General features: G+C 44.6%; 1 protein-coding gene across 1 annotated transcript in view; it reads right to left on the bottom strand.

Moving 5' to 3' along the window:
- The window catches only part of B4GALNT3 (beta-1,4-N-acetyl-galactosaminyltransferase 3), a gene marked incomplete at both ends in the record, with an annotated part of 94,002 nt that overhangs the window by 17,456 nt on the left and 51,665 nt on the right, over nt 1–24,881 (bottom strand). Inside the window, 2 exons of the mRNA XM_081083656.1 lie at nt 6,417–6,494; nt 7,514–7,617. Of these exons, the coding sequence (XP_080939782.1) occupies nt 6,417–6,494; nt 7,514–7,617 (182 nt within the window). The remainder of the gene's footprint in view (nt 1–6,416; nt 6,495–7,513; nt 7,618–24,881) is intronic.

A 24,881-nucleotide genomic window follows, 5' to 3' on the forward strand; every position in this document is an offset into this window, starting at 1 on the left:
GGCAGGGCATGCCACTGGAGAAGTCTTTGTGTTCAGCCAGGAGGCCAGAGGCCACCATGGGTCTGGGCAGGGGAAGGAGGGAAGGAGGGAAGGAGGGAAGGAGGGAAGGAGGGAAGGAGGGAGGGAGGGAAGGAGGGAAGGAGGGAAGGAGGGAGGGAGGGAAGGAGGGAAGGCAGGAAGGAGGGAAGGCGGGAAGGAGGGAAGAGCAGCGCTTGCTGCCTCCCACCGCCCTCTCATGGTCTCGCCTGAGGTGCTGCAGGAAACCACAGGCAGGGCGGGAGTGAGCGCAGAAAGAGGACCTCCATCTCCTTGGAGGTCTAGGCCTCACTCAGCATTAAGCTAGCCCTCAAACCAGGCGTCACCCACCCTCAGGCTGTAGGTGGGGAGTCTCTTAGGGACCAGCAGGCACCACCTTCTTTCCCAGGCTCAGCATTGCAACCCCACCAGGATTTGTGTCCCTCCAAGCTTTGCAGACTTTGTATCTGGCAGGGATGTGGGACTCCAGCTCATCAGCACTGCCACTTGCCCACTTTCCAGTTTAGCAGTGGCTAAGACCCAGGGAAGGGCCGTGGGTACCCCCGTTGCCAGAGCACATCCACAGCCAATGAAGGATATGGAACTTCCCAGTTACAAGCAGTGGAGAAAGTATCTGTTGGAACCCTCTCATTTTAGAGGTGAGAATATTGATGCTCACAGAGGTAAACTGACTCTCTAAGGACACACAACAATTATCCTGTGGAAGTGGGGAGGATGTCTTGGAGTGTGGGAGGAAAAGGGTGAGGCCAGCCTGATGGGTCCTTCCACGGGGAAATCCATTGTCTTCCACCCTCACGAAGCTGCCTCTACCAGGCCTCACTGGGCTTGCCAGGCCTCACTGGGCTTGCCAGGCCTGCAGCAGAGCCTCCAACTGGATCGAAGCTCCCCCCCCCCCCCCCATAATTCTTCCCCCTGCCTGCAGAATTGCTGCTCTGGATGTTCCCAGAAGGCGTCAGAACAAACCTCACCCTGGCATGACTGACCTACTTTCCCAGCCTCACCTCACACCACTCTCTGTCACACATCCAAACTCCACCCACAGCAAACTCCTTTACCTCTCCATGCCTTGCAAATACTATTTCCTGGTTGGAAGGCCCTTTCCTTTCCTCCTGACCTGCAAACTGCAGCTCATCCTTCAAGGCTCTTCTCAAATCCTTCTCCCCGAGGCCTTTTTCCTCCTCTGTATTCCCTGCATATCTCAATTATTTTGGAGAAGTTAAGCCCAGAACCACATGTTCCCTCATTTATTCTATAAGCGCTGAGTGGCGGCTTTGTGCCAGTTAAAGATAAAAAGAGATGTGGTCCTCAAAAAAGGTGTGGTATGCAGAGGTGTGGGGTGCAGAGGGCAGGAAGGCAGGAGCGTCAGCTCTACCTCCAGGAGAGGTCGGAAGCCCGTCACAGGATGTGAGCCTCCCTCACTGGCCCTCCACTGGCCGCACTGCTGTTCAGTCAGATTCACACTCACACAACCAGCACGGCTGGTTGCAGGCTCACCTCATGGGGCAATGAGGCCTCGCCCAGGAGAAGCACAGAGGCTGGACCACAGGACCCCAACACAGCAAGACAGCGAGGTCACTGGTTCCTATATACCAGACTCCTGTTCCGAGTTTCTACTCAAGCTACTCTTGATTCCCTATTTACACCTGTCCTTTGAGGGAACTCTGCCTTGAAATTAAGAGCTCCAAACTCCATGAAGGTAAGAGGTAGCTCTGGGTTTTGAGGAAAGGACCAAAGGCCCATTTGGTGAAATCCTGATAGGTAAGATTTCCCATCTGAATAGATGATTTGTAAACAAACGGAGATGCCACTTGTATCACTTGGTACGATGATGTGGTGTTTCTGGGCTCTGAAAACAGGAGAGTCTGATCCACACAAAAACTTGTACACAAACATTCACAGCAGCATTAGTCATGATAACCAAAAAGCAGAAACAACCCAAATATCCATGTGTCAATGGATTCATAAAATGTGGTATATCCACACATAGAATGTTATTCAGCAATAAGAAATAGAAGTACTGACACATGCTACACCATGATGAGCCTTGAAAACGTGATGCTCAGTGAAAGAAGTCAGACAGAAATAGCCACATATTATATGATTCCATTTACATGAAATGTCTAGGACAGGCAACTCTAGAGAGACACAAAGTAGATTAGTGTTTTTAAATGGGTGAATTATCCTATATAACAAAGGCTAATATGCAAATTGTCCCCTCGACCAGTTCGACTGGGAGTTTAACCAACCGCCCATGGCCCCTCCCCCCAGTCGCCTGGCTGGATCACCCCAATCAGAGCAGGCAGGCCGGACCCCACCTGTACACGAATTCGTGCACTGGGCCTCTAATATGGTATATAAATCATATCTCAATAAAACTATAAACCACCACCACATCCCCCCAAAAAAGGAGAGCCTGAGAAGAAATCTACATCCCAACCCTCTCTTAAGGGATGCTGCCTCACCAAAGCCCACATGATATGGCCCACGAAAATTCTGACTTGCTTTGATCTGATTTTGTATCACCAAACTTCTTTCTTATAACTCTCTTGGTTTTCCAGGGGGAGTATCCTGAATAGCAGGCAGTGTTTCGGTCAAAGGACCCATATATTGACTGGTAAATGAATAAACTGGCATTGAGGTTTAGTTAGTGGGTTTACTAGTTAGTATTTATGATTTGGGTTGACAGGAATAAATTTTTGAGGGCAGTTACCCCATGAAGGCCAGCCTCCCCGGCATCCATTCTGATGGCTTCTGACTCACCAAGTAGAATGTCCAAGACTGTTCTGCTTTTGAGAGTGACTCCTGGCCTCAGAGACTGAGTGGCCAATGTCTGGGGCAGGGAGACAGTCAAAGAGACTGTCAGCCTTCTTATATTCTTCCTTGCTCCCACCAGACCAGGGCTATGTACTAGCTATGCCACCTTGAGTGAGTGAGTTAACCCCTCTCATTACCTAACAGCTCCTGGCAGCTAGTACTTGTTCAATAAATGACATATCACTCCTTGCTGAAACTATATGTCAAAACAGGAGACAGGTAAGGGGATGGGAAGAAAAGAAGAGGTCCCTTTGATGGGCTGGAAGAGAGTTGGAACATATGTGCCTTCATATGTTAGTTAACCTTTCAGGCCCTTATTTTCCTTGTTAGTAAAATAAGAAGATTGGGCCCTAACTGGTTTGGCTCAGTGCTAGAGCATCAGCCTGCGGACTCAAGGGTCCAAGGTTCGATTCCAGCCAAGGGCATGTACCTTGGTTGCAGGCACATCCCCAGTAGGGAGTGTGCAGGAGGCAGCTGATCAATGTTTCTCTCTCATTGATGTTTGTTTCTGACTCTCTATCCCTCTCCCTTCCTCTCTGTAAAAAATTAATAAAATATTTTTTTAAAAAAATAAGAAGATTGGATCAGTGACTCCCTGAAGATCCCTGAAGACTGTAATGGGGATTTTGTAAGCTACTTTCCATATTATTAAAAAAAACAAAACACAAAGTCAGCCACAGCTAGGTGGCTCAGCTGGTTGGAGCATTGTCCTATACATCAAAAGGTTGTAGGTTTGATTCCTGGTCAGAGCACATACCTAGGTTGTGGATTCAATCCCCCGTTGGGGTGCATACAGGAGGTAATCAATCACTATTTCTCTCTCACTACTTCTCTCTCTCTAAAGTCAGTAAAAACATACCCTTGGGTGAGTATTAAAAAAAAAAAAAAAGGAAATCAGGTATTTACCACCAAAAGGCCATATATTCTTACTAAAAGATCAACTATTCTTTAAAAAGTTAATTTTATGTTAATCACTATTTACTATTGTTCACTATTGCCATTTTATATGTAGGATGTCCCCCAAAAATGTATACACACACACTGAATGATTATAAAGGCAGTGTTTATTAAAATACGTTTCATTTTCAAAATTAAGCTATCAGTTGTTTAAGCGTGTATACATTTTTGGGGGACACCCTGTATATCTCTATTTTTGATGGGCAAAAAAAAAAAGTGGTAACGTTAATGATAAATAAATGCAGAATGTTATGTAGTTATAATTTTTCTTCTTTAAAAAATATATTTGTATTGATTTCAGAGAGGAAGGGAGAGGGAGAGAAAGATAGAAACATCAATAAGAGAATCATTGATTGGCTAACTCTTGTACACCCGCCCTGGGGATCTCAGCCCACAACTCTGGCATGTCCCCTGACCGAGAATTAGACCAGCAACCTCCTGGTTCACAGGTCAACCGTCAACCACTGAGCCACACCAGCTGGTGAGTAATTATAATTTTTCAAAATAATTAGTTCATCAAGAAAAATTATCCAGCCTGGCCCATGTGGCTCAATGGTTGATCATCAACCCATGAACCAAGAAGTCACGGGTTCGATCATGCCTGGGTTGTGGTTCAATCCCCAGTAGGGGGTGTGCAGAAGATAACTGATCGATGTTTCTTGCTCATTGATGTGTCTATCTCTCTATCCCTCTCCCTTCCTCTCTCTCTAAAATAAAGAAAAAGAAGAGATTACAAATAAAATATCTGACATTATAAATAAAATTGTTTTTCAGAAAAGAAGAATAATGATGCAAAAAGAAAATAAAAATATTCTGGTCACAATAAATAAACTGCCAAAACATTTATAGCATGTGACAAATAGTTTTTATCACTAATTGGTAAACTAATTTATAAATACTTTATGTAACTTATTATTTATATAGCTAATTTATGGACAGAAAATAACCCAATGAAAAATGGGCAAGAGATACAAATATGCAATCCAAAGAGAAGAAATACAGTAGTCAATAAACATCTGAAAAAAGAATAAAATATTTTTAAAAATCCAGCCTGGCCACAGTGGCTCAGTGGTTGAGCACTGACCTATGAACCAGGAGGTCATGGTTTCATTCCCAGTCAGGGCACATGCCCGGGTTTCGGGCTCAATGATTCTCTCTCATCATTTATGTTTCTATCTCTCTCTCCCTCTTCCTGCCTCTCTGAAATAATATATATATTATTATATATATTATTTAAATATATATATATATATATATTTAAAAAAAAAAAAAAGATCCAAACTGTGTTCAAAGGAGACAAGGCTGGATCACTGGACCAATAGTCTCTAAGACACCTTCTTTTCAAAATACTATCTCTAGTTGGGGTGGGGCATAATTACCTGATGATGTCAGTGTACCAGTGTTGTAATCCATCCTCTCTCGGGGCTTTAAACAGGCAGTTTCTCAGGATGAATAACCTACTCCTAATGTCACATTTAGCATGATACTGCCTCCTTCTCTCCCGCCCCACAGCAAATGGGTAGATTGGAAATAAGATCACCCAGGCTGAAGAGGTCAATTTGTGATGAGTATAGATAAAAACAATGGGCTAGCCAGTACCACCCAGCCCAGAAAAGTAATCTATGTGGACAAGTTGTAAAATATGAAACCCCAATTTACAATATTCCCCCAAAGCACCATGGTACTATGGAGTCTTGGCATATGTGTTTACTCAAGGTAATCTTAAGCATGTTAATTAACCTCTCTGAGCTCCAGTTTCTTGACCAAAGGAAAAAATCTCAAATCCTATATAAATAAAAGGTATCATGATGGTTATGACAACTTTTTTTATTCACATGTTTAACTGCTTCCAGTAAAAATTTTCTGAAACAACATATATTCCTTAAAACACTGTTTTCATAGTGTATGTTCCTTAAAAAACTAGTTTCATAGATTATTAATAGCTGTTCCGTGGGAAAAAGCAATTCAGGAGGCAAATGAGTTTGGTACATGCTGAGCTAAACCAAGTTAAACAGATTATTACAGAACTTCTCAGAAACTTTCATGTGCTAATGTGTATTTCCAAGAAGTGGATGCAATATATAGCTTTTAAACCTTATTTAACAATGAACTCCTTTCTTCCTGGAATATCTTATGGGGCTTAATGGTTCAAGAAAGACAGTTTGGAAAGCCTATCTTTAATATGGGGAATTGGCAGCAACATGGAAATCATGGCTTCCCTGAGCCTTGTTTTTCTTGCCTATAAAATGAGGATAGTGATACTATTTTACAGGGTATTAAAGCTGAAATGAAATGATACACAAAGCCTGGCACATAGTAGGCTCATAGCAAATGTTAGTTCTTCTCTAAAGCAAGAAAATCGAGTAAGCCTGGAATCTTTTTTTCCCCAAAATTAGGTAAAAAAAAATTTTTTCCCCTCAGGTGTGGGTGTGGGTGTGGGTGTGGGTGTGGGTGTGGGTGTGGGTGTGGGTGTACGTGTGCGTGTGGGTGTGGGTGTGGGTGTCTAGGTAAACATTTTTAACAATAACCACTGGAAAAAAATTTTTCTGTGGTCTCCAGAATTATCTGTAAAAGCTATAACCCTCTCAAAGAGCAGGGACAGCCCTTACCTCTGAGAGCCAGGGAACAGCTTTATTCCACTGCAGGTAGCTGCTGTTACTGCTCCCACCTCGCTCAAAGTCTTGGTCCTGACAGAAGAGTGAAGAATGAACTTGGTGGGAATTAGGGTGAGAACAGGATTTGGGGCCCCTTGAAAGTGCCCCTGGGGAAGTAGAGGTCAGGAGACACAGCCCTGGCCCCAGGAAGCTTATCCACTTAAGGGACACTCCATTTATCATTCACACTGTATCCCTCAGGAATATACCTCCTTACAGTTTCATCAATGTATCTCCTGAGGTTCTTTTACTTTCCTGCATTTTTTTCAGTCTTCCCATATGGAAAGAAACTTTTTCTAATTAGATCAGGCTCTCCAGAGGGCAAGACCTTGCCTCCCTTCCTCTGTATCCCCCAGGACTCTGTCCAGATTTCTCACTCATTTGTCCTAACAAGTGGGAGTCCCTTGGGGACATCCCAACTGTTCCCTACTGTGCAAGTCCACAGGTTCAGTTTGGTTCTGGTCCAGTCTTCAGGACCCATACTGTTCTAGACTCAACCGCTGGGCTCTAGGCTAAATTGAATCGCAATTTCCCTAATCTCCCACCCCTAAACCCCCAAACTCAATGCTGCTCTTTCCTCACTAGGAACTGTTGGTCCAAGAAACACTACAGGAAAAATGCTCCATTACAAATCTGTCCCCCAGCTATTTGCAGGGGAGGAGGTGTCTGTCTATCGCATCACCTCTGACTCTTAGAAGTAAGGATCTGGAATTGTAACTAAAGGACGAGCCCAGTCTTCAGGCTGGCAGAGGGCAGGACATGTGGGACCCACCTCAAGCCCTTGTTGCTGCTGGAGATGGCGGTCACATACCTGGAGGGTCAGACATGGGCACCTTGAACTATGTGATGAAGGCTTTGAGGAGGACAGGATGCACATCTCTACCCACCCAGCTAGGAAATCCTCTGAGGTCAGGCTGCCATCCCAGGGACTCTTTCTCCTCTGCCTCTCTTACCACAGAAAAGCAGGTTTCCCTTAAGGCTACAGGGGCAGAGGCAGCCAAGGTCCCATGTTAATTCACTGGCAGGGAAAATGGGCTGGCCCTGCCACATACCTGGAGGCCTCGCCTCCGGGGATGGTAGAACTGAAGATTTGGATCCACAGCTGGAATGTTTCTGCTGGCTAGAGCCTTGGCCAGTTCTCTCCAACTGCCATACCCTGTGGAAGGGAAAGAAGAAGAGAGGAACAGGTCAACATCACTTGAAGACCTCATAAATCTGTAAGATTTGGGGGGAATACTACAGATAATCATCTCTCCTTCTGCTGCTCCTCACTCCTCTTCATATGGTGGGTACGAAGTGTGAATGGTGGTGTTGGGAGAAAATTACAATGTTGGCCAAGGTCACTTGGGCAGAGAGAGAGGAAGTGAGCTGGTAGCCCATTAGGATTTGCTATCTTCTACAAATCAGGTGGAAATGGAGCATTATCCTCCCACTGGTAACCCAGTACAGGCTGATTCTTCCCCAGTTTCCACTGGAGGCAGATTTCTCCCAAGGCTGCAGTGGAGAAATGGTGTGAAAGGCAGTAGAACTAAGCTTTTCCCTGCATGAGTTCCCTTTCCAGCTTAGTCTTTTTCCTTCAAGCCCAATGAAACAGCATGGTATCTAGTTGGGGAGCCCCACCCCACAACTGCACAGCATTCCATCCAGATCTGGGGGAGGCAGGAAAGGGTGGGCCTGGGACTTGGTGTGTGTCAAACACATTTATAAGATTCGAGGCCTAGATATTCCTGGATTGACATGGGGGCTGTGTGACTACTGATGCCTGCACCCTGACAGCTCTAGGTCTTCAGCATCACTTGACCTCATAAATCTGGCTTACACAAATCTGGGAAGGCTAAAAGCCAAACTATGATGAAAGTGAGAGGGCACAGGAAACCGCTCGCATTCACAACCAAGCAAAGAGGCAAGGAGCTGCACTGAGGGTGAGGGTGGGGAGAAATCAGAATTCAGTGGTCACACTGCTGTTCACGGGGGGTCAGAGCTTACTGCGTGTCAAGGAGACGGCTTGGGCGTGGATGTTAGACTGTGAATATTTGGAACCAAGTCACTGTTAGCCATAATCAGAATCATAGACTATCAAGGGCTGGAGGGGCTTTCAGGATCATGCAGTCATCTCCAGGTGAGGAAAATGGGACCCTGGCTGGTCAAATGGCTTATCTGGGCTCACTTAATATACAGTGACAAGGCTAAGACTAGAACGCAAGTGTTCAGATGGATTTTCAATGAGCTTCTGCTTTCCTTCCAACAGCTCCATTAAGACACTACCATGGTACTACAGTGGACACAGCACACAGGAGTTAGACCAACATCTCTGATCCCTGGGAGCCAATAGCAGGCCGAAAGCAGAAGTGTCCCAGGAGCCCCTTTGCGGCACCAGGAGAGAGATAGTCAACCAGACAGAGGAAAGAGCACAACCCACAAATATGGGCCCACAGAAGGTGGACATCAGTGTTCTGCATGAGTGTTTATGTAGCTGACTCTAGGAGGAGATAGATTATGAGGGTGTGTGGGTGCTTTTCTTACAGTTTCGTGTGCCCCTTTAGTGTTTACTAAGCACCTCATAGGCACTCGAGCCTTATGAGAATCTATGAAATAGACCAGGTCTGATTATTCCCATTTTATAGATGGGGAAAGAGAAGCTCAGAGTTTAAAGTCACAGAGTTAGTTGTTTCAAAGCCAGAATCAGAACAGAGAGCCTCTGTCTCATAAGCCAGAGTTTTCTCATTCTGCCTACATTTGCTTCTGTGGGACTTTTTGGCACAGACTTTAAGGAGTTCTGGGGACAGAGGCCTCAGCTGAGGATCTGCGCCTTTGGGTTTCTACACAGACATCAAACCTCTGCGCATGTTATGTTTATAGGAACTTGTGCAGATTTATCCCTCTGCCTGTTATCAAGGTCTCTCCTGTTTCCATGGCTGGCCAGCTGGCAGTCAGAAACAGCAGGTCAGATTAGTTCATGTAGGGGATGTTCTGGGGAAGCAGGATTCTGGGGCCACTGAAGTGAGGTGAGGATATGGGAGTGAGGCAGAAAGATAACAAATGCACCTAGATTTACACCCTGCATTTCTGGATGAGCTCAGGGGAAAGCTGGTTTGTCCATCTGCTCATCCCAACTCAACCACATCTCATGTAAAAGCCCATCCTTTCGCAAGCCCAGGGAGCTGCTGGCTAGTGGCTGGAGGCTCAGGTGACTCAGTGAAAAATAAGTCACCCTGTGGGAGGAGAGGGCAGGCCCTGCTTGCTTCTGTCTCTGAATGACTGGGTCATTTCTTCCTTGACTTTGCACTTATGACTAAAAACCATCTACTTCAGATAAAGTTGTGAAGAAATAAAAATAAAAATGCTTTTTGTCCTATCAGTGGGAGTTATAGGTCTCAGATGCATTCTTTCTCATAATTAGTTTTAAATTCCAATCAAATTCTTTTGACTCTTAAAAGTCACACCAAAAGTGAGACAACTTATCCTAAGGTCAATGAACTACCACTTGGTCTTCAGCATGTCTTCTCCCGGCATTCACTGGGCATTGACAAAGACTCTCTCCTTGACCATGTCTTAGGCTCTTCTGAGCCCTCCTGTAGACTGGGCCCCGTCTTTGGGCCCTGTATTGGCCTGCCTAGCCATTTTTAGGAAGAATCCTGTTAAATCTTTTTAGCAAGAATCCCCATACCCTTAATGTCTCTTTTAAGTAATTTTTCATGCACTGACACACGCACTCTGTTTCTTGACTATTAATCCCCAGTTGTCTTCGTCATACTCAGAATTGAGCTCAGTTCTACACTGAAGTCTCTCTTCCATACTGTGACAGTACTAAACAAAAATCTCTCTTTATCACCTTTAACTACTGTTCAGCTCTATTTCTCTTTAAAATAGTGGTTCTCAACCTTCCTAATGCCGCGACCCTTTAATACAGTTCCTCATGTTGTGGTGACCCCCAACCATAACATTATTTTCATTGCTACTTCATAACTGTAATTTTGCTACTGTTATGAATCGTAGTGCACATATCTGATATGCAAGATGTATTTTCATTGTTACAAATTGAACATAATTAAAGCATAGTGATTAATCACAAAAACAATATATAATTATGTATGTGTTTTCCGATGGTCTTAGGCGACCCCTGTGAAAGGGTCGTTTGACCCCCAAAGGGGTCGCGACCCACAGGTTGAGAACCACTACTTTAAAAGAAGGTAAGCAGTGGCTCTCTCAGTGAACAAGGAAAACCCACTGTGGGGAGTGGAAGTGATCCTAACCATGCCCTGCCCCTGGGTCACGGGTGAGTCTGAATGGCTTTGAAATACGTGCTAAGTCCACAGGCCAGCCTTCAGTAAATTGAAGGAAAAGGAAATTCCCTTTGCAAACGCCACAATATAGGAGAAAGACAAGCAAGGCTTTGGAGTCAGAAAGGTCAAATTGTACACCCACCACTTAGAAACAGTGACTACTTGAACAAGTAATTTAACCACTTTGACCTTAGTTTCTTCATCTGGATGGTGGGATAAAAACACACCTGCCTCATAGCACCAGTGAGGACTAAATTATGCATGTCAGACCTAGTGTGTACTCAGTAAGTACTCAGTAAGCATTCCTTTCCCCTGACAATTTCTGACTTTGGGGTTTTGGACTTGGGAGTCAGGAGATGTGAGTTCTAGCCCGTTTGAAATTCTATAAACTTCAGTTCTGGCCAGTGTGGCTCAGTTGTTTAGGCATCGTCCTGTACACCAAAAGGTTGCCGGTTTGATTCTGGTTAGGGCAGATACCCGGGTTATGGGCTTGATCCCTGGTTGGATTGTGTACAGGAGGCAGCCGATTGATGTTTCATTCTTACATCAATTTTTCCCTCCCTCTCCCTTATTCTCTCTCTAAAAATCAGTAAAAAGATCTAAAAAAAAAAAATTCTATAAACTGCAAATGGCCAGTAGCTCTCTCACTCTCTTCTCTCTGGGCTTATTGACCAGAGAAGTAAGTGGACTGTGGGCCAGCAGTGACTCAGTGGTAGAGCAAGATAACACTTCCTGTGTTTCATGGGTACTGCTTTCTGTTCTCCCATCCCCCATCCCTCTGTCCCCCTAGCCATCCCCCCCGACACACACACACACACACACTTAATATTCACCAAGTGCCTATTAAGTGTGAGGCACTGGGCTAGGCATTTGGTAGGTCCTCTTCCCCTGCCTTTTCCTCTGTATTAACCCAGCTAGTGGAGACCCAGGCACTGCTTAGTCCCCTTGGGGAACATGGAGCTAAAGAATGTGCTGATTTAACTATTGACGCTTGTCACTTGCCTTCTAGTAAGTGAACTCCTCCTGCTCCTGGCCAGACCTCTCCTCCCAGAGTGCCAGCTGCCAAGGCCTATTTCTCCTACAACAGGTGTCACATTTGTGCCAGAAGACAGACACCCCGAGCTCAGGTGACAGATAAAGCAGCACCATGGGCCTCACATTCTGCCTTCACAAAACTGGGCTATCAAATTCACCATCAGCCGGAACTTTGCCATCATTCCTCCTCTGTCTAATATGGACTCTTCAAAGGCCTGAAGATGATCGCTTTGGGTCTACATATATCTCTTGGTACTTTTTTCCAAACACTCTCACATACATTATTTCGCTACAGCTTCACACTGTCATCTCCATGTTAGAGATAAAGAAACAGAGAGGCGAAGTCATCAGTCCAAGGTCACAGAGTAAGATAGCCCATGTAAAGGACTTAGTGCCTGGAACATAAAAAACACCCAACACACTGCAAGTTATCATTTCATTCTTAGTCCCAGTGTTGCAGATCTGAAACTTGCATTCATTTCTCTTGACTTCTGGTTTGATTCTCTGGTTGATATGTCATGTGGTCAAGCGGGACATTCGTACCAAGAAGAAAGTAAGCCCCTTGCTGCTCAGGCAGATTTTGGATTTTGAAAGTATAGCTGACGGGCCTGCTGATGCATTGGATATGGGGAGAGGAACTGAGAATGATTCAAAGATTTCTGTTCTTGGCAGTTGAAAGGCTGGAGTTGCCATTTACTAACACAGGAACCTAGGATGGGGTGTAAAGAGTAACGCCTGAAAGAGAAGTGGAAGCATTGGAGGCGGCGGTGGTCACATCCAGAAGGGGTGTGTGTGTGGGCGGGGGGCCGGGGGGCGTAAAGGGGGTCACACCCAGGAGGCAGAGGCCATGGAAATTGTATTTCTGGAGCTCTATCTCCAGCTGTGGGGCAGGGCTCCTTCCCCTCTTGCAAAGAGGCCATGGGAACATGGGAACATGGGAACATGGGGTTGAAGGAGGAGCCTCATAGAGCTGGCCCCACAGGTGTAAAGGACACGAAGATCCAGGTGAATGTAGACAATGTGCTAAGAAGCCCAGCATCTGTACAGAGAAAAGGTGATGAAATCCGGAGAAGCTGAGCAGAGTTGGAGCCCTTGTCCCTCGAGAGAACAGGAGGTTGTCCAGGAAACAGGAGGTTGTGACACCCCGACCACAGTTCCACAAATGCCAGGAATAAACACTGAGACCTAGGACAACAAAGGAGGGACTGCGAGGGCTAGTCACACATCCTCAGCAGAACAAAGATGCTATGGCAAGAAAACACGAGGGCCTGGACCCCACCAGAAACCTAAGGTGGCACAGACAGCCAGGGAGGAAGCCAGGGACTGGGAGGGAGTCTCTCAGGCAAAACCAAAGCTCCAATGTCTGTTGGCTTCACCTTTCCTTTCCAGCCCCTAACACCCCAGGGAACTTGATTCAAGAGAAATTATTACTGAGGTACCCTTAACAGTTAACATTTATGTGTCAGGCATATGTATACTTATATCCATATTAAATGAAAGATAGATTATTTTAAGTAATACAACAACCCTTCATGAAAACAAGGCTTAGAGGTTAAAATCTTGCTGAAAGTCACTAAGGTACTAAGTGAGAGAGGCCAGTACATGTGAAGTCAGGACAAAAGACTGTGACCTTAATTCCTTTACCTTCTATTGAATATACTTGAGGATTTTTGTCCACCTCTACCATCATTGCCATTACTATCTGTGTCAGGTACTCATTTAGTCACCAGTCTAGCCCCTTCTCAACCCTTTGCAATTACCTCCCACTCACCCACCCATATCTGCCACACACACACTCCAACTTGGCCGTTAACAAACACTCTGAAAAGCCAAAGAAAAACTAAAGGGAGTATGGGGACCTAATTATACCAAAACAGCTAGAAAACTGGACATGAAACATCTGAGCATAAGCCTGCTCCCCTCCTCCTAGTTTCTGCACCTCTTCCTTCTCAACCTGAGGTAAACAATCCAGGTGTGTGTCTGCGGGCAGGGGTTGGCTCAGAGGATTCTAAATGGTTTGGTCAGCTCCATCTCACTCGCCCTCAAAGCACAGGTGTTGAGGGGAGGAGGAGTGAGGAGCAGGAGAGAGATGGAATTCTGAGTCTCCCTAACTCCTCTTTGTCTGAGAGAGATGAGTAGGCCCCTGATGAACCTCTTCCCCACAGCCACTCCCTCCCTCAAGCTGCTGCTGCTCCCCATCTCCCTGTCAAGCCAGCACCTGAGCTGCTGTAATGGTTGTGGCTGCCGGCCAGTCAAGGCTTGTCAGCAAGACGCCAGCCAGGGACTATACCTGTTGCCCTGATGGATGCTGCCTAAAGGGGGCCCAAGGGGGCATCAGAGCTATGCCAGGTATATGCTCATGTTTTGGCGCTACTGGCAGTGTTTCCTGCTCACCCAAACTTCCAGATTCATGTATAATTCTTCAAGGGGGTAGATAAGGAGAGGAAATAGAAGGCAAATGCCCTTTCTAGTTTGATGCAGCTGCTCTGGGAAATAGGGTCTGTACACAACCCAGCTAGGAACTTTCCATTCCCTAAGTCAGTGATGGTGAACCTTTTGAGCTTGGCATGTCAGCATTTTGAAAAACCCTAACTTGCCTGGCCGGTTTGGCTCAGTGGATAGAGCGTCGGCCTGCGGACTGAGGGGTCCTAGGTTCGATTCCAGTCAGGGGCACATGCCTGGATTGCAGGCTCAGTCCCCGGTGGGGGGCGTGCAGGAGGCGGCCGATCGGTGGTTCTCTCTCATCATTGATGTTTCTCTCTCTCTTTCCCTCTCCCTTCCTCTCTGAAATCATTAAAAATATATATTTAAAAAAACAACTGTTAACCACTAAAATTTCTAAAAAAAAAATAAAAAAAGAAAGAAAAACCCTAACTTAACTCTGGTGCCATGTCACATATAGAAATTTTTTGATATTTGCAACCATAGTAAAACAAAGATTTATATTTTTGATATTTATTTTATATATTTAAATGCCATTTAACAAAGAAAAATCAAACAAAAAAATGAGTTCGCGTGTCACCTCTGACACGCGTGTCATAGGTTCGCCATCACTGCCCTAAGTCATAGATATGATCAGTAGAGACCCCAGAAGGCTTGGCCAGGCTCTGGGGCACCTCCAGGATATGTCATCATCACCACCATCTGTTACAAAAAAACAAACAAATAAAATCCCACAACATCTAAGGCCCCATTTACTAGTAAGTGACAGAACAAGTACAGCCACAAACACGTTCTTTCCAAGGGCAATTTTGACTGAAGACCCTTAAAGAAATGGGATGGTTTCAGAAAAACCTAGAGGTAACAGGGTTCAGGATTTCTAAAACAGGGCCAAGCCCACTAAAAAGGTGCTTTAATCTCTGGTTGACCTAGGCAAGGACCACTCTGGTGTTTTTAGGATCTTTCGGAACTAGTAGGCTTGTCATTTCCATTCTTTCCAGACTGGCACACAGACAAGCTTCAGAACATGGAAAAGATGTGGGCCGATCTTTCCCCTTCCTGGAATCAAAAGTAAGCAATCAACAGTTTGGGGAAGATTAAATAAATGAATCAACCACCAGGCATTTATTTACCACCACTGTATACTTAGTACTCTGCCAGCTGCTGTGATAGAGAGGTACCAACAGAGAAGTTCAGCTCCATCCATCCCTAGGTGCGGTTAGGGCAGACATCATGTTAAATGAAAGGACCAATGTGTCTGTGGACTCCTGTGTGTGCTGTGGCACTCACACCCATGCCCACATGCAAGGCGTACAGAAGCCAGTTCTGCTTTATGTAATAGGCAGCTGCACATTAGACAGCAGGCTAACTGGATGCTAATGATGTGATATTGCTCGATGATTTTTCAGACTTACAGGGACCTCAGGCAAAATGCTCGGCAAACATTTCTGGGATAAGGGAGCTGGCCTTCAGGGTCCCAAAGAGTTCAGGAGACACAACATAGATATAGCAAAACCCTAACTCTTTAAGATGGCAATGGAGTGTTTCAGCAGAAATGTCACCAGGACTCACCTGAAGATTGACATTGCCACGGAAGCTCTAAGGGGTTGGAGCCGTAGTGGGACAATAGCCTAGCAGCTAGTCAAAAGCCAATACTCTTTCTCTTACTGCCTTCCAAGGGGAAGGAAGGAGCAGTGGAGGCCCAAGATCCCAGGAACTCTCCTTCCCAACTAGTGGAGGTGGTTCCATCCCAACCTGAGGGAAAGGTGTGATTTCCATAATTATATTTCTTGGAGGACATTCAGGGACAAAGGCATTATAGAAAGAATAGGAACTGGGGGGGGCGGGGGGCGCGAAGACTGAAAAAAGACCAAAAAGGGAAAAGGACAAAGTTTGGGGAATGTGGCTTTGAAAACGAGAAAAGAGAGCAGCACCTAGCCAGCTACTGAGACAGGAGGAGAGAAGTGGAGAATATTTGATAATAATTATGTTAATTACGAAAGTTGTGGGTGACTACAGTAAAATGCCAAAAGGGTCTTGGACAGAGAACACCACTTTACAAAGCCCTCCTCCTACATTAACTACTTAACCCACTCACAGGCTAGTGCCATGTGCATTAGCCCAGGCCAGCAGTATGCTAAGCACCTCACATGCATGACCACATTTAACCTTCATTAACAACCCTCAGGTAGGTGTTATATGACTCATTTCACAGATCAAAAAACCGAGGTCAGTTAGGAGGGTATGTATCTGCCCAAGACCTCACTACCTCTGGAGGGCAGAGCTGAATTTTTTCAAACCCAGTTTACTTGACTCCTTTTTTTAAAAATTTGTTAACAAGTATCTTGCATACCCATTTGTTTGTTGGGAGAAACAACAACAACAAGGAAATCAGGACGAACTAGGGACCCTGAAGCCAAGCAAGTTTTCCAGGGCAAAACAGGGCCAGGTTTGGGACCCGAAGCCAGAAGCCACAGCCTCCCAACCCTCTCGCCCCAAGATATCTCCTCTTAGAACAATGCATTCTTCTAAGCATCTTATTGAGTCCTTTCTCTTTTCTGCATCAGGCTTGAAAACAAATGAGATCCACTGTCTGGTCTTAAGGGCTGCGAACTGCTAGATTCGTGAGGTCTCTTTAAGGTGACTTGCCAAAGCCAAGTTGAGATTGTTATAACCTGTTCTTGGGAAGTAGAGGTGATGAATGGGACAGGAGAGGCATGGAATTTGGGAACTCTGCTTTTTCCTCTCCCCAAAAAATACCATTTTAATGGAACCTAAGGGTTCGACCACACCAAGGGCAGAGGCCTCAGTTGTATGTTAGCCCCATTTCTAAGTCAACCATCCCACCACGACCCATCCACCTAATGTTTTTATATCAGAGCTCTTTCATATCTTGGTCTCATTTTTTTTTTATTTTTTAATTGAGTTTTGAGAGAGAGAGAGAGAGAGAGGGAGAGAGAGAGAGATAGCATCGATCTGTTGTTCCACTTATTTATGCATTCATTGGCCTATTCTTGTATGTGCCCTGACCAGGGATCAAACCTGCATGCAACCTTGGCATATCAGACAATGTTCCAACCAACTGAACTAGACTCAGGAAGGACAGTCTCACTCTTACTTTTATCCCAGTCCCATGAGTTATTTCCATTTTGCTGATGAGACCCACAGATCAGTTAATAGATTTGTCCAATATCCAAGGAAGCCGGTGTTAAGACCAGGCTAGAGCCCAGGCCTTTGGTTCTCGGCTCAAGGCTCAGTGCATCATAGCACAGTGCTCATCTGTGGCTACTACAGTTAAGTGGGCTGTAGGACGGGGGTGTCTGGGGAGAACTCTGACCCCAAACTAGGAAGAAGTTGAAAATTAGCACGGTGCTAGCAGGAACTAGGTCTTGTTTGTTAATACATTTTCACTGTATAAATCAATTGAAATGAGCAGTTTCAACACATCCCAGCTTCAGAAAGGGGTTAAATTATTTGGCCTGATTTTATATTCCCATTGTATAAATCAGGCACTTGATGCATGTAGAATAAACAAATGAGTGAATGACAAGCAGGGTCCTGGGAGGGGCCTGACATATCTATCATCATAGAACTAATTAGGTGTATTCTGGCCAGAGACTGAATGAATGACAGACACTGGCCCTAATATTCTGAAAAGCTGACCAGCTGAAGGCTGTCTTCAGCACCCTGTGGGCACTCACAATGGCACAGATGTCAAAGTCACAACCCAAAGGAGCCTCTAAGGAAGCTCTTCCTTTAGAGGACTCTTGCTCTCTCTTGCTCTCTCTTCCTCTCTCTCTCTCTAAAATCAATTTAAAAAAATTTAATTTCTAGATGTGTGTATATGTGTATGTATTAAAATATAATAAACAAAATTGTGCCATCTTTACCATTTATAAGTGTTCAGCTCATTGGCATAAGTACATTTACATTGTTGTGCAACCATCACCACAATCCATCTCCAGAACAAACTGAAACTATACCCATTAAATACTAATTCCCTGTCCCTCTCCCGAGGCCTTGGCAACTACCATTTTACATTGTCTCTGTGCATTTGACTCTGCTAGGTAAGAGACTTTACAGAATATGAGGAAGGCAGGAGAGCTGATTATTTAGAATATCATCAGGAAAAGTGAGTTCCAGATAAGTACAATATTTGGCCTTGTGTGTCTGGCTTATGTCACAGCATAATATCCTCAAGTTTCATCCATGTGGTAGCGTCTGTCAGAATTTCCTTCCTTTTTAAGGCTGAACCATATGCCACTGCATGGATATACCACATTTGGTTTACCCATTCACCCATCAATGGTCACTTGGGTAGTTTTCGCCTTTTGGCTATTGTAAAAATGCAGCTATCAACATGGATGTGCACAAGTATCTGTCCCAGTCCCTGCTCTCTCTTCTTTTGGTAGGGCACTCCCCTTTAAACTGCTAACCTCGATCCATTCTTCCAAAGATAAAAGCAGGAGCTGAAGGCCAAGGGGGGCCAGGTCAGGCTGCTATCCTCATAGTAGAGACATGGTGGCAAACCATGTTCGACTGAGAATGCAGGGAGTCTGGGGGACAGTGGGTTGAAAGAGGAGGAGTGCTGAGTGGGTTAGATCAGGCTGGAGCAATCCCAGCCCATACGTACAGAGGAAAAGCAGAAATCCTGAGTGAGCCAGCGTAGGGCTTTCCCCAAGGACAGTGATGTCCTAGTCTAAGTTCCACATATCCCAGCTTCAGAGAGGGGTTTAAGTTACCTGGGCCCCTAGAAATTCAGCTCAGTGCTGACAGTGGTCCATGAACCGTTGGTTACCTGTCCTCAGTGAGATAAGCATCTAGAACCTTTTAGTGCAATCCGACTTTGCAGCTACATCAACATGGAACAGTGGAATCACCTCACCGAACATAACAGACCATTCTGGACCTTTTGAACTCCTATGGTCAGTGGCATATGTTGCAAGCTGCCTAGTGTGTAGAATAATTGCCTGTCAGTCAGTGGCAGGCTGGGAACTAAAAACCAAAACTAGAAAAGCGGGTCCTTGCACTTACCACAGGGGAATTCCTTCCTCTCTCGTTTCCTCCCTCCCTTCCTTCCCTCTTCCTGCCTAACTTAGGCAAAAGGTAAATTTTGAGAAAGACTCCAGAGTAGCTCACAGAATAAAGGAGAGAACCTCACAAGCAGGCCCCAGAAAGGCCAAGAACCAGATCAGTGACGAATCTCAGCAGCCAGTCAATGACTCAGCTCCAAACACCTCTGTGTGTCTGCTCAGAATCAAAATTCCCAGGAAAGAAGTCTGGGTGGCCTTGGCTTGGGGTCAGGTGTCTCTTTGGTGGTGAAAGGGTGGGGCTTGTTTCTGGGTGAGGTTCCTGCAGCTCCATTAGAAGAACAGGTGGAGGGAGGGGCAGTTTTACTGTGGCAAGTGTCTGATGCTTCTATGACAAAATAGCTCAACTCTGAGTAGCTGGTATTCCTAAAACAAAAGTGAGGCTTATCTGAGAGTCATTATATTTTTTTAAAGCAGGATAACATAAAATGCAGATATAGCTGAGTATTAAAGACACCGACACATGGAGTTAGTTCTATAATACTTAAGAGGCTTTACAGAATATGAGGAAGGCAGGAGAGCTGATTATTTAGAATATCCTCAGGAAAAGTGAGTTCCAGGCAATGATCAAAACACGTCTTGGAAAGATGAGGTGAAACAATCATCTATCAGAGCATTTGAAAGTAACACTCCATCAATTCAATTAACCTTGGTTAGAAAAAACAGAACTGTTTGTAGTCTAGGAGAGCTCAGAAACCATGGGAGCAAGCCCCCACATGGCACAATATCAGAAAGCTGAAGGCTCGAACACTGGAGTCCCTGCCTGAGGTCCCAGAGCAAGTCAGAGGCAGAAGCAGGACTGGATCCCAGGTCTCCTCTCTTCTGGTTCAGGCTTCAGTTCGGACCACAAATAACCTGCTAAAATGGGAGGTGGTTCCCAGGTTATCAGGAGTGGTAAAGTAGCATTCTGTAGTTCGGAAAATGGACTGAGCACAGCCCCTCTTGTGGAAACAAGGTTGTGGTCGAAAGAGGCAGCCTAGAGAAGAAGTTTCTCTGGTATTTGAGAGTTTGGGTCTACACTGGTCATTGTGTTGAGGAAGGCTTTTGAGCTTATCTGAGGCAGAGGCTGTGTCACACACACCTCTGCCACTCCCCTTAGCCACAGCTTTAAATATGAAAGATGTTCATTAAGTGGCTATTGCATTAAAATATCTTTTATAGTGTTTTTCTTTTACTAAATTTTGTTCTCTAAGCACATTTATTTATCTTTATGTTTTAAATATCTTTTTTATTGATTTCAGAGAGGAAGAGAGAGATAGAAAGATCAATGCTGACAGAAAATCATGAATCAGCTGCCTTCTGTATGCTCCACACTGGGGATTGAGCCGGAAACCCAGGCATGTGCCCTGACCCGGAATCAAACCATGACCTCCTGGTTCATAAGTAAACACTCAACCACTGGGCCACACCGGCCGGGCTCTAAGCACATTTATTAGAAAATATTCAGCCTGGCTGGCTTGGCTCAGTGGTTGAATGTCAACCTATGAACCAGGAGATCATGATTTGATTCTTGGTCAGGGCACATGTCCTGGTTGAGGGCTTGATCCCCAATAGAGAGCTTGCAGGATGCAACCAATCAATGATTCTCTCTCATCATTGTTTCTATCTCTCTCTCCCTCTCCTTTCCTCTCTGAAATCAATAAAAATATTTTTAAAACATGTAATCAACATACATGGAAATATCCACAAGCACATTAAACATTCCTTTGCCATATATCTATTCACATTCTGCATGGGAGGAAAAAATAACCTTTTCTCTGAGTTAAAAACCATTTTTTAAAATAAATGAACAGTCTGGGGCAGGGAGTGGGAGTGAGCTAGAAGGAATCAATGGGAGAAAAAGGGGGACATATGTAATACTTTCAACAATAAAGATTTTGAAAATAAAATAATATAAATGAGCAAACGTAAGTATACTTGAGAATAGGGAGAGAAATTTAGACTCAGTAGGAAAGAGGCTAAATAGGAGCTCCAGTAGTCAGCCCGGTCAGTGTTATCTGTTTCCTACCTTTACAAAAAAGAATCTGCTCATTAGACTGCAGTGTGCTTGTTAAAATATCTACTTTAGCTCAGATACTATTGGTCACAATACCACTGGGTAATTCCTGCCAGTCTACTCTTTCCTTCACAAATGCAGTGAAACACTGACTCCTACCATGGCTGATTAAACTTGTTAGTATATGGTTTTTATACACCATATAATCAAAGTACCAGCTCTATGTCTACAGAGAAAAGTGCAATAAATAGAAAAGTGAAATTTTTATTAAGTCAACTGGTTATTTCATGTGTCAGTGATTATGTTTTCTGAACCCCAAATCAGGCTTTGTGGTCTGACCAAGGCAATAGATTGTCTGAAACAGTTCATCGTTCCTGAAAACCCAGACCTAAAAATTCACATTGTTTGACACTAAATGATCAGTTTCACAGATTTCTACTGTCCTCACTCTCACCAAATTCGCTAAATTCTCTGGTGAAATGACCAGCCAGGCCTGATCTAAACAACCCTATCTAGCCCATTCATAGTTGGATTGACAGGAATGTTGGCTAAAAATGCACAAGTAGTTCAAGAGGATAAAAGTTCATCCTAGGACCTTGTATCCCATGCCCTGTCCCCTCCCAACCGCCCCAACAATTTCTTCCAGCACTCTGTTTCCCTTAAGCCAGCGGGCTGATGCAGGTCTACCACCATAACTGACAGAAGTGACAGCTGCCCAAACCATGCACAGAAGTGGAGACAACACAGAATCACTGCAAAGTCAAATACAATTTGAAATTCCCACACACAGAGGACATATGGAGGTGGTAGAAAACCAAGAATATGAAAATGACTACCCTAGCAAAGAAAAATTTCTAGGTAAACTTCCCTAGAATTATCATGAGCACTATTAAAAGTTGAGTGAGTGCCCGGGCAGCGTTTCTCAGTGGTTGAGCGTGGACCTATGAACCAGGAAGTCACCATTCAATTCCTGGTCAGGGCACATGCCTGGGTTGCGGGCTCTATCCCCAGTGTGGAGTGTGCAGAGGGCAGCTGACCAATGATTCTCTCTCATCATTTATGTTTCTCTCTCTCCCTCTCCCTTCCTCTCTGAAATAAATAAAAATATATTTTAAAAAATAATAAAATAAAAGTTAAGTGAGCAACTCAACTAACTCAACTCTATCCACTTTTTGCCAAGGAGACTGAATTAAAAAGCAACAGTCACTCAACCTGAATGTGAGTGCCAGATTTGGCTTAACGAACCTTAGTGAACCAACAAATGAACTAGGTCTGGTGGGAACCAAAGAAGAACTCAAGGACAGCTAGAGATGAGCTGATAAAAACTGCTCTCCAGCCCTAACCGGTGTGGCTCAGTGGATAGAGCATCGGCCTGCAGACTGAGGGGTCCCAGGTTTGATTCCTGACAAGGGCATGTATCTTGGTTGGGACCCATCCCCAGTGGGGGGTGTGCAGTAGGCAGCTGATCAATGTTTCTCTCTCATCGATGTTTCTAACTCTCTATCCCTCTCCCTTCCTCTCTGTAAAAAAATCAATAAAATATATTTTTAAAAAACCTGCTCTCCAAATTGGACACAACTACTGTAATTTTTATCAAGATGGAGGCATGGAGGCATGGAGGGAGGGAGGGAGGGAGGGGGAGAGAGAGAGAGAGAGAGAACGCTAGCTTTGGAGGACGAACCAGTGCATAAGAAAACTCCAAAGATGAAAAGCAAAGGGAAACTCACTACCACTAAGCCGCGTGCTGCTAACAGTTTAATATTTCAATCTTTCTGATCTGTGCGAATCTCATTTTACCTATGTGATACCTAAATGGTTTCTGGAACTTTCTCCTACCGGGAGCACTTGTGAAAACAGTGAGGCACAGAGAACTGAGATCATTTTTTGGCTTCCTGAGCATAAACTTTGATATTTAATGACCTGTGATAGCAGTCGGTATCCTAGTAATACATAAAACCCTTGGGGATCTATTAACTGTTTAGCAATCCCAGGTCTTAGGGGAATATGTTTTCCATCTTTCAAAGAGCCTGTTGTAGGTGGTTTGTAGTAAGATGCAAATATTCCCAGGAGTGGGCTGAGGCACTGAGCTAGGTTTCCCTGGAGTTCACCACCATACAAAAACAAGTACAGCTTTCTCACAAAGACTGCACAGTCTGCTATTTATTTTGAATTGGCTTTTTGGATCAGTTTATTAGAGCTCTGATGGTTGCACTAAATGGCTCATAGTGGGAAGGAAGCTTTAAAAAAAATTTTTTAAAGAGGAAGCTGCATGAGCAGTCAATTAACTGCATTTTTTGAGCTATATATACATAGCTGCTTTGCCTGGCTCTGGGTGGGTGATTGATCAAGCATTGTGTTCACAATCAGTTTCAAGCAAGAAATATATGGAATTGAATACCAGCCCTGCCACTGTCTATCTGTGTGACCTTCAGCAATTCCTTAACCTCTCAGAGGCTCAGCTGTCTCATCTCCCTACCTCCTCTCATTCAGTTAGAAAGAATAATTAAGTCCAATGAATGAATTAAAATAACATTTGTTCCATGCAGTCAGGCAACAGGCAGCTCCTTTCGCATTCATAGTACTAGCTCTTGACTCTTGGTCGGACATTTTACGTTAATGTCCAACGCACAATAACCCTGTAAAGTATTACTCTCCCATTCTCCTAATAATAAAACTGAGGCTTAATAAGTTTACAGGATTTGCTGAAGATCCTGTAAGTAGCCAAACTGGAATTCAAACTACTTTTATTGCTTCCAAAGTCCACAGTCTTCCCACTGCTGCCCAATGAACCCTCACTACACCCCTGTGAAGTTCATTTTATGGAGACGCATTTATGATAAAGAAATGGAGGCTAAGGAACCAGCCCAGGTCAGGAAGTCACAGCTGGTGGCCCTGCCATCGCTGTTAGTGCATGATCGATCGGGCTGGATTTTCACACCCAGGTCTGAATCTCTCCTGTGCTTCTCCACGACACAACTCTGTTTCAGCCATGAGCGGTGGGTTTGGTAACATGACATGGTGCACAATGAAGCCCTAAATAAGATTCTGGAATTCAGAGAGGAGGGTCCTGGTGACCAGGGAAGAGAAGACTTCTTGGTGAAGCAGGTCTAGAGTAGGTATTTTGGGAAGTAGGTGGTTACTGGGTCTAGGAAGGGAAGAAGCTACTACCCTTTTGGAGATTTAGCTTGTACAGGACAACTTGGATTGTTTCTGCTCCATCTGACTGCTCTAAACCCCACCCAAGCACCTGCCTTGGTTCCCTGGCTGGAACCCACTAGACGTATTACACGTGTATGTGTATAAAAGCTATCTTCTCCCCACACATTTTGTCCCTTTTGCATGGCACATGGTGGGCATCTGTTGAATGAATGATGTCACTGTTAACAGTGTCCATCTAGTTTCACACAATGGTTAAAAGGGAGAACTCTAGAGTCAGTGCCATGAAGTCTAGCTATGTAATCTTAATCTCTAAACCTTGGTTTCCTTCTAATAATAGATATTAGTAGGATTTACATTATAGGGTTATTATGAAGATCAAATGAGAGTGGCAAAAAGTAAGTGCTCAATAAGTATTGGA

This window comes from Myotis nattereri, assembly GCF_964212035.1.
Source record: "Myotis nattereri genome assembly, chromosome: 2".
Lineage (NCBI taxonomy): Eukaryota > Metazoa > Chordata > Mammalia > Chiroptera > Vespertilionidae > Myotis > Myotis nattereri.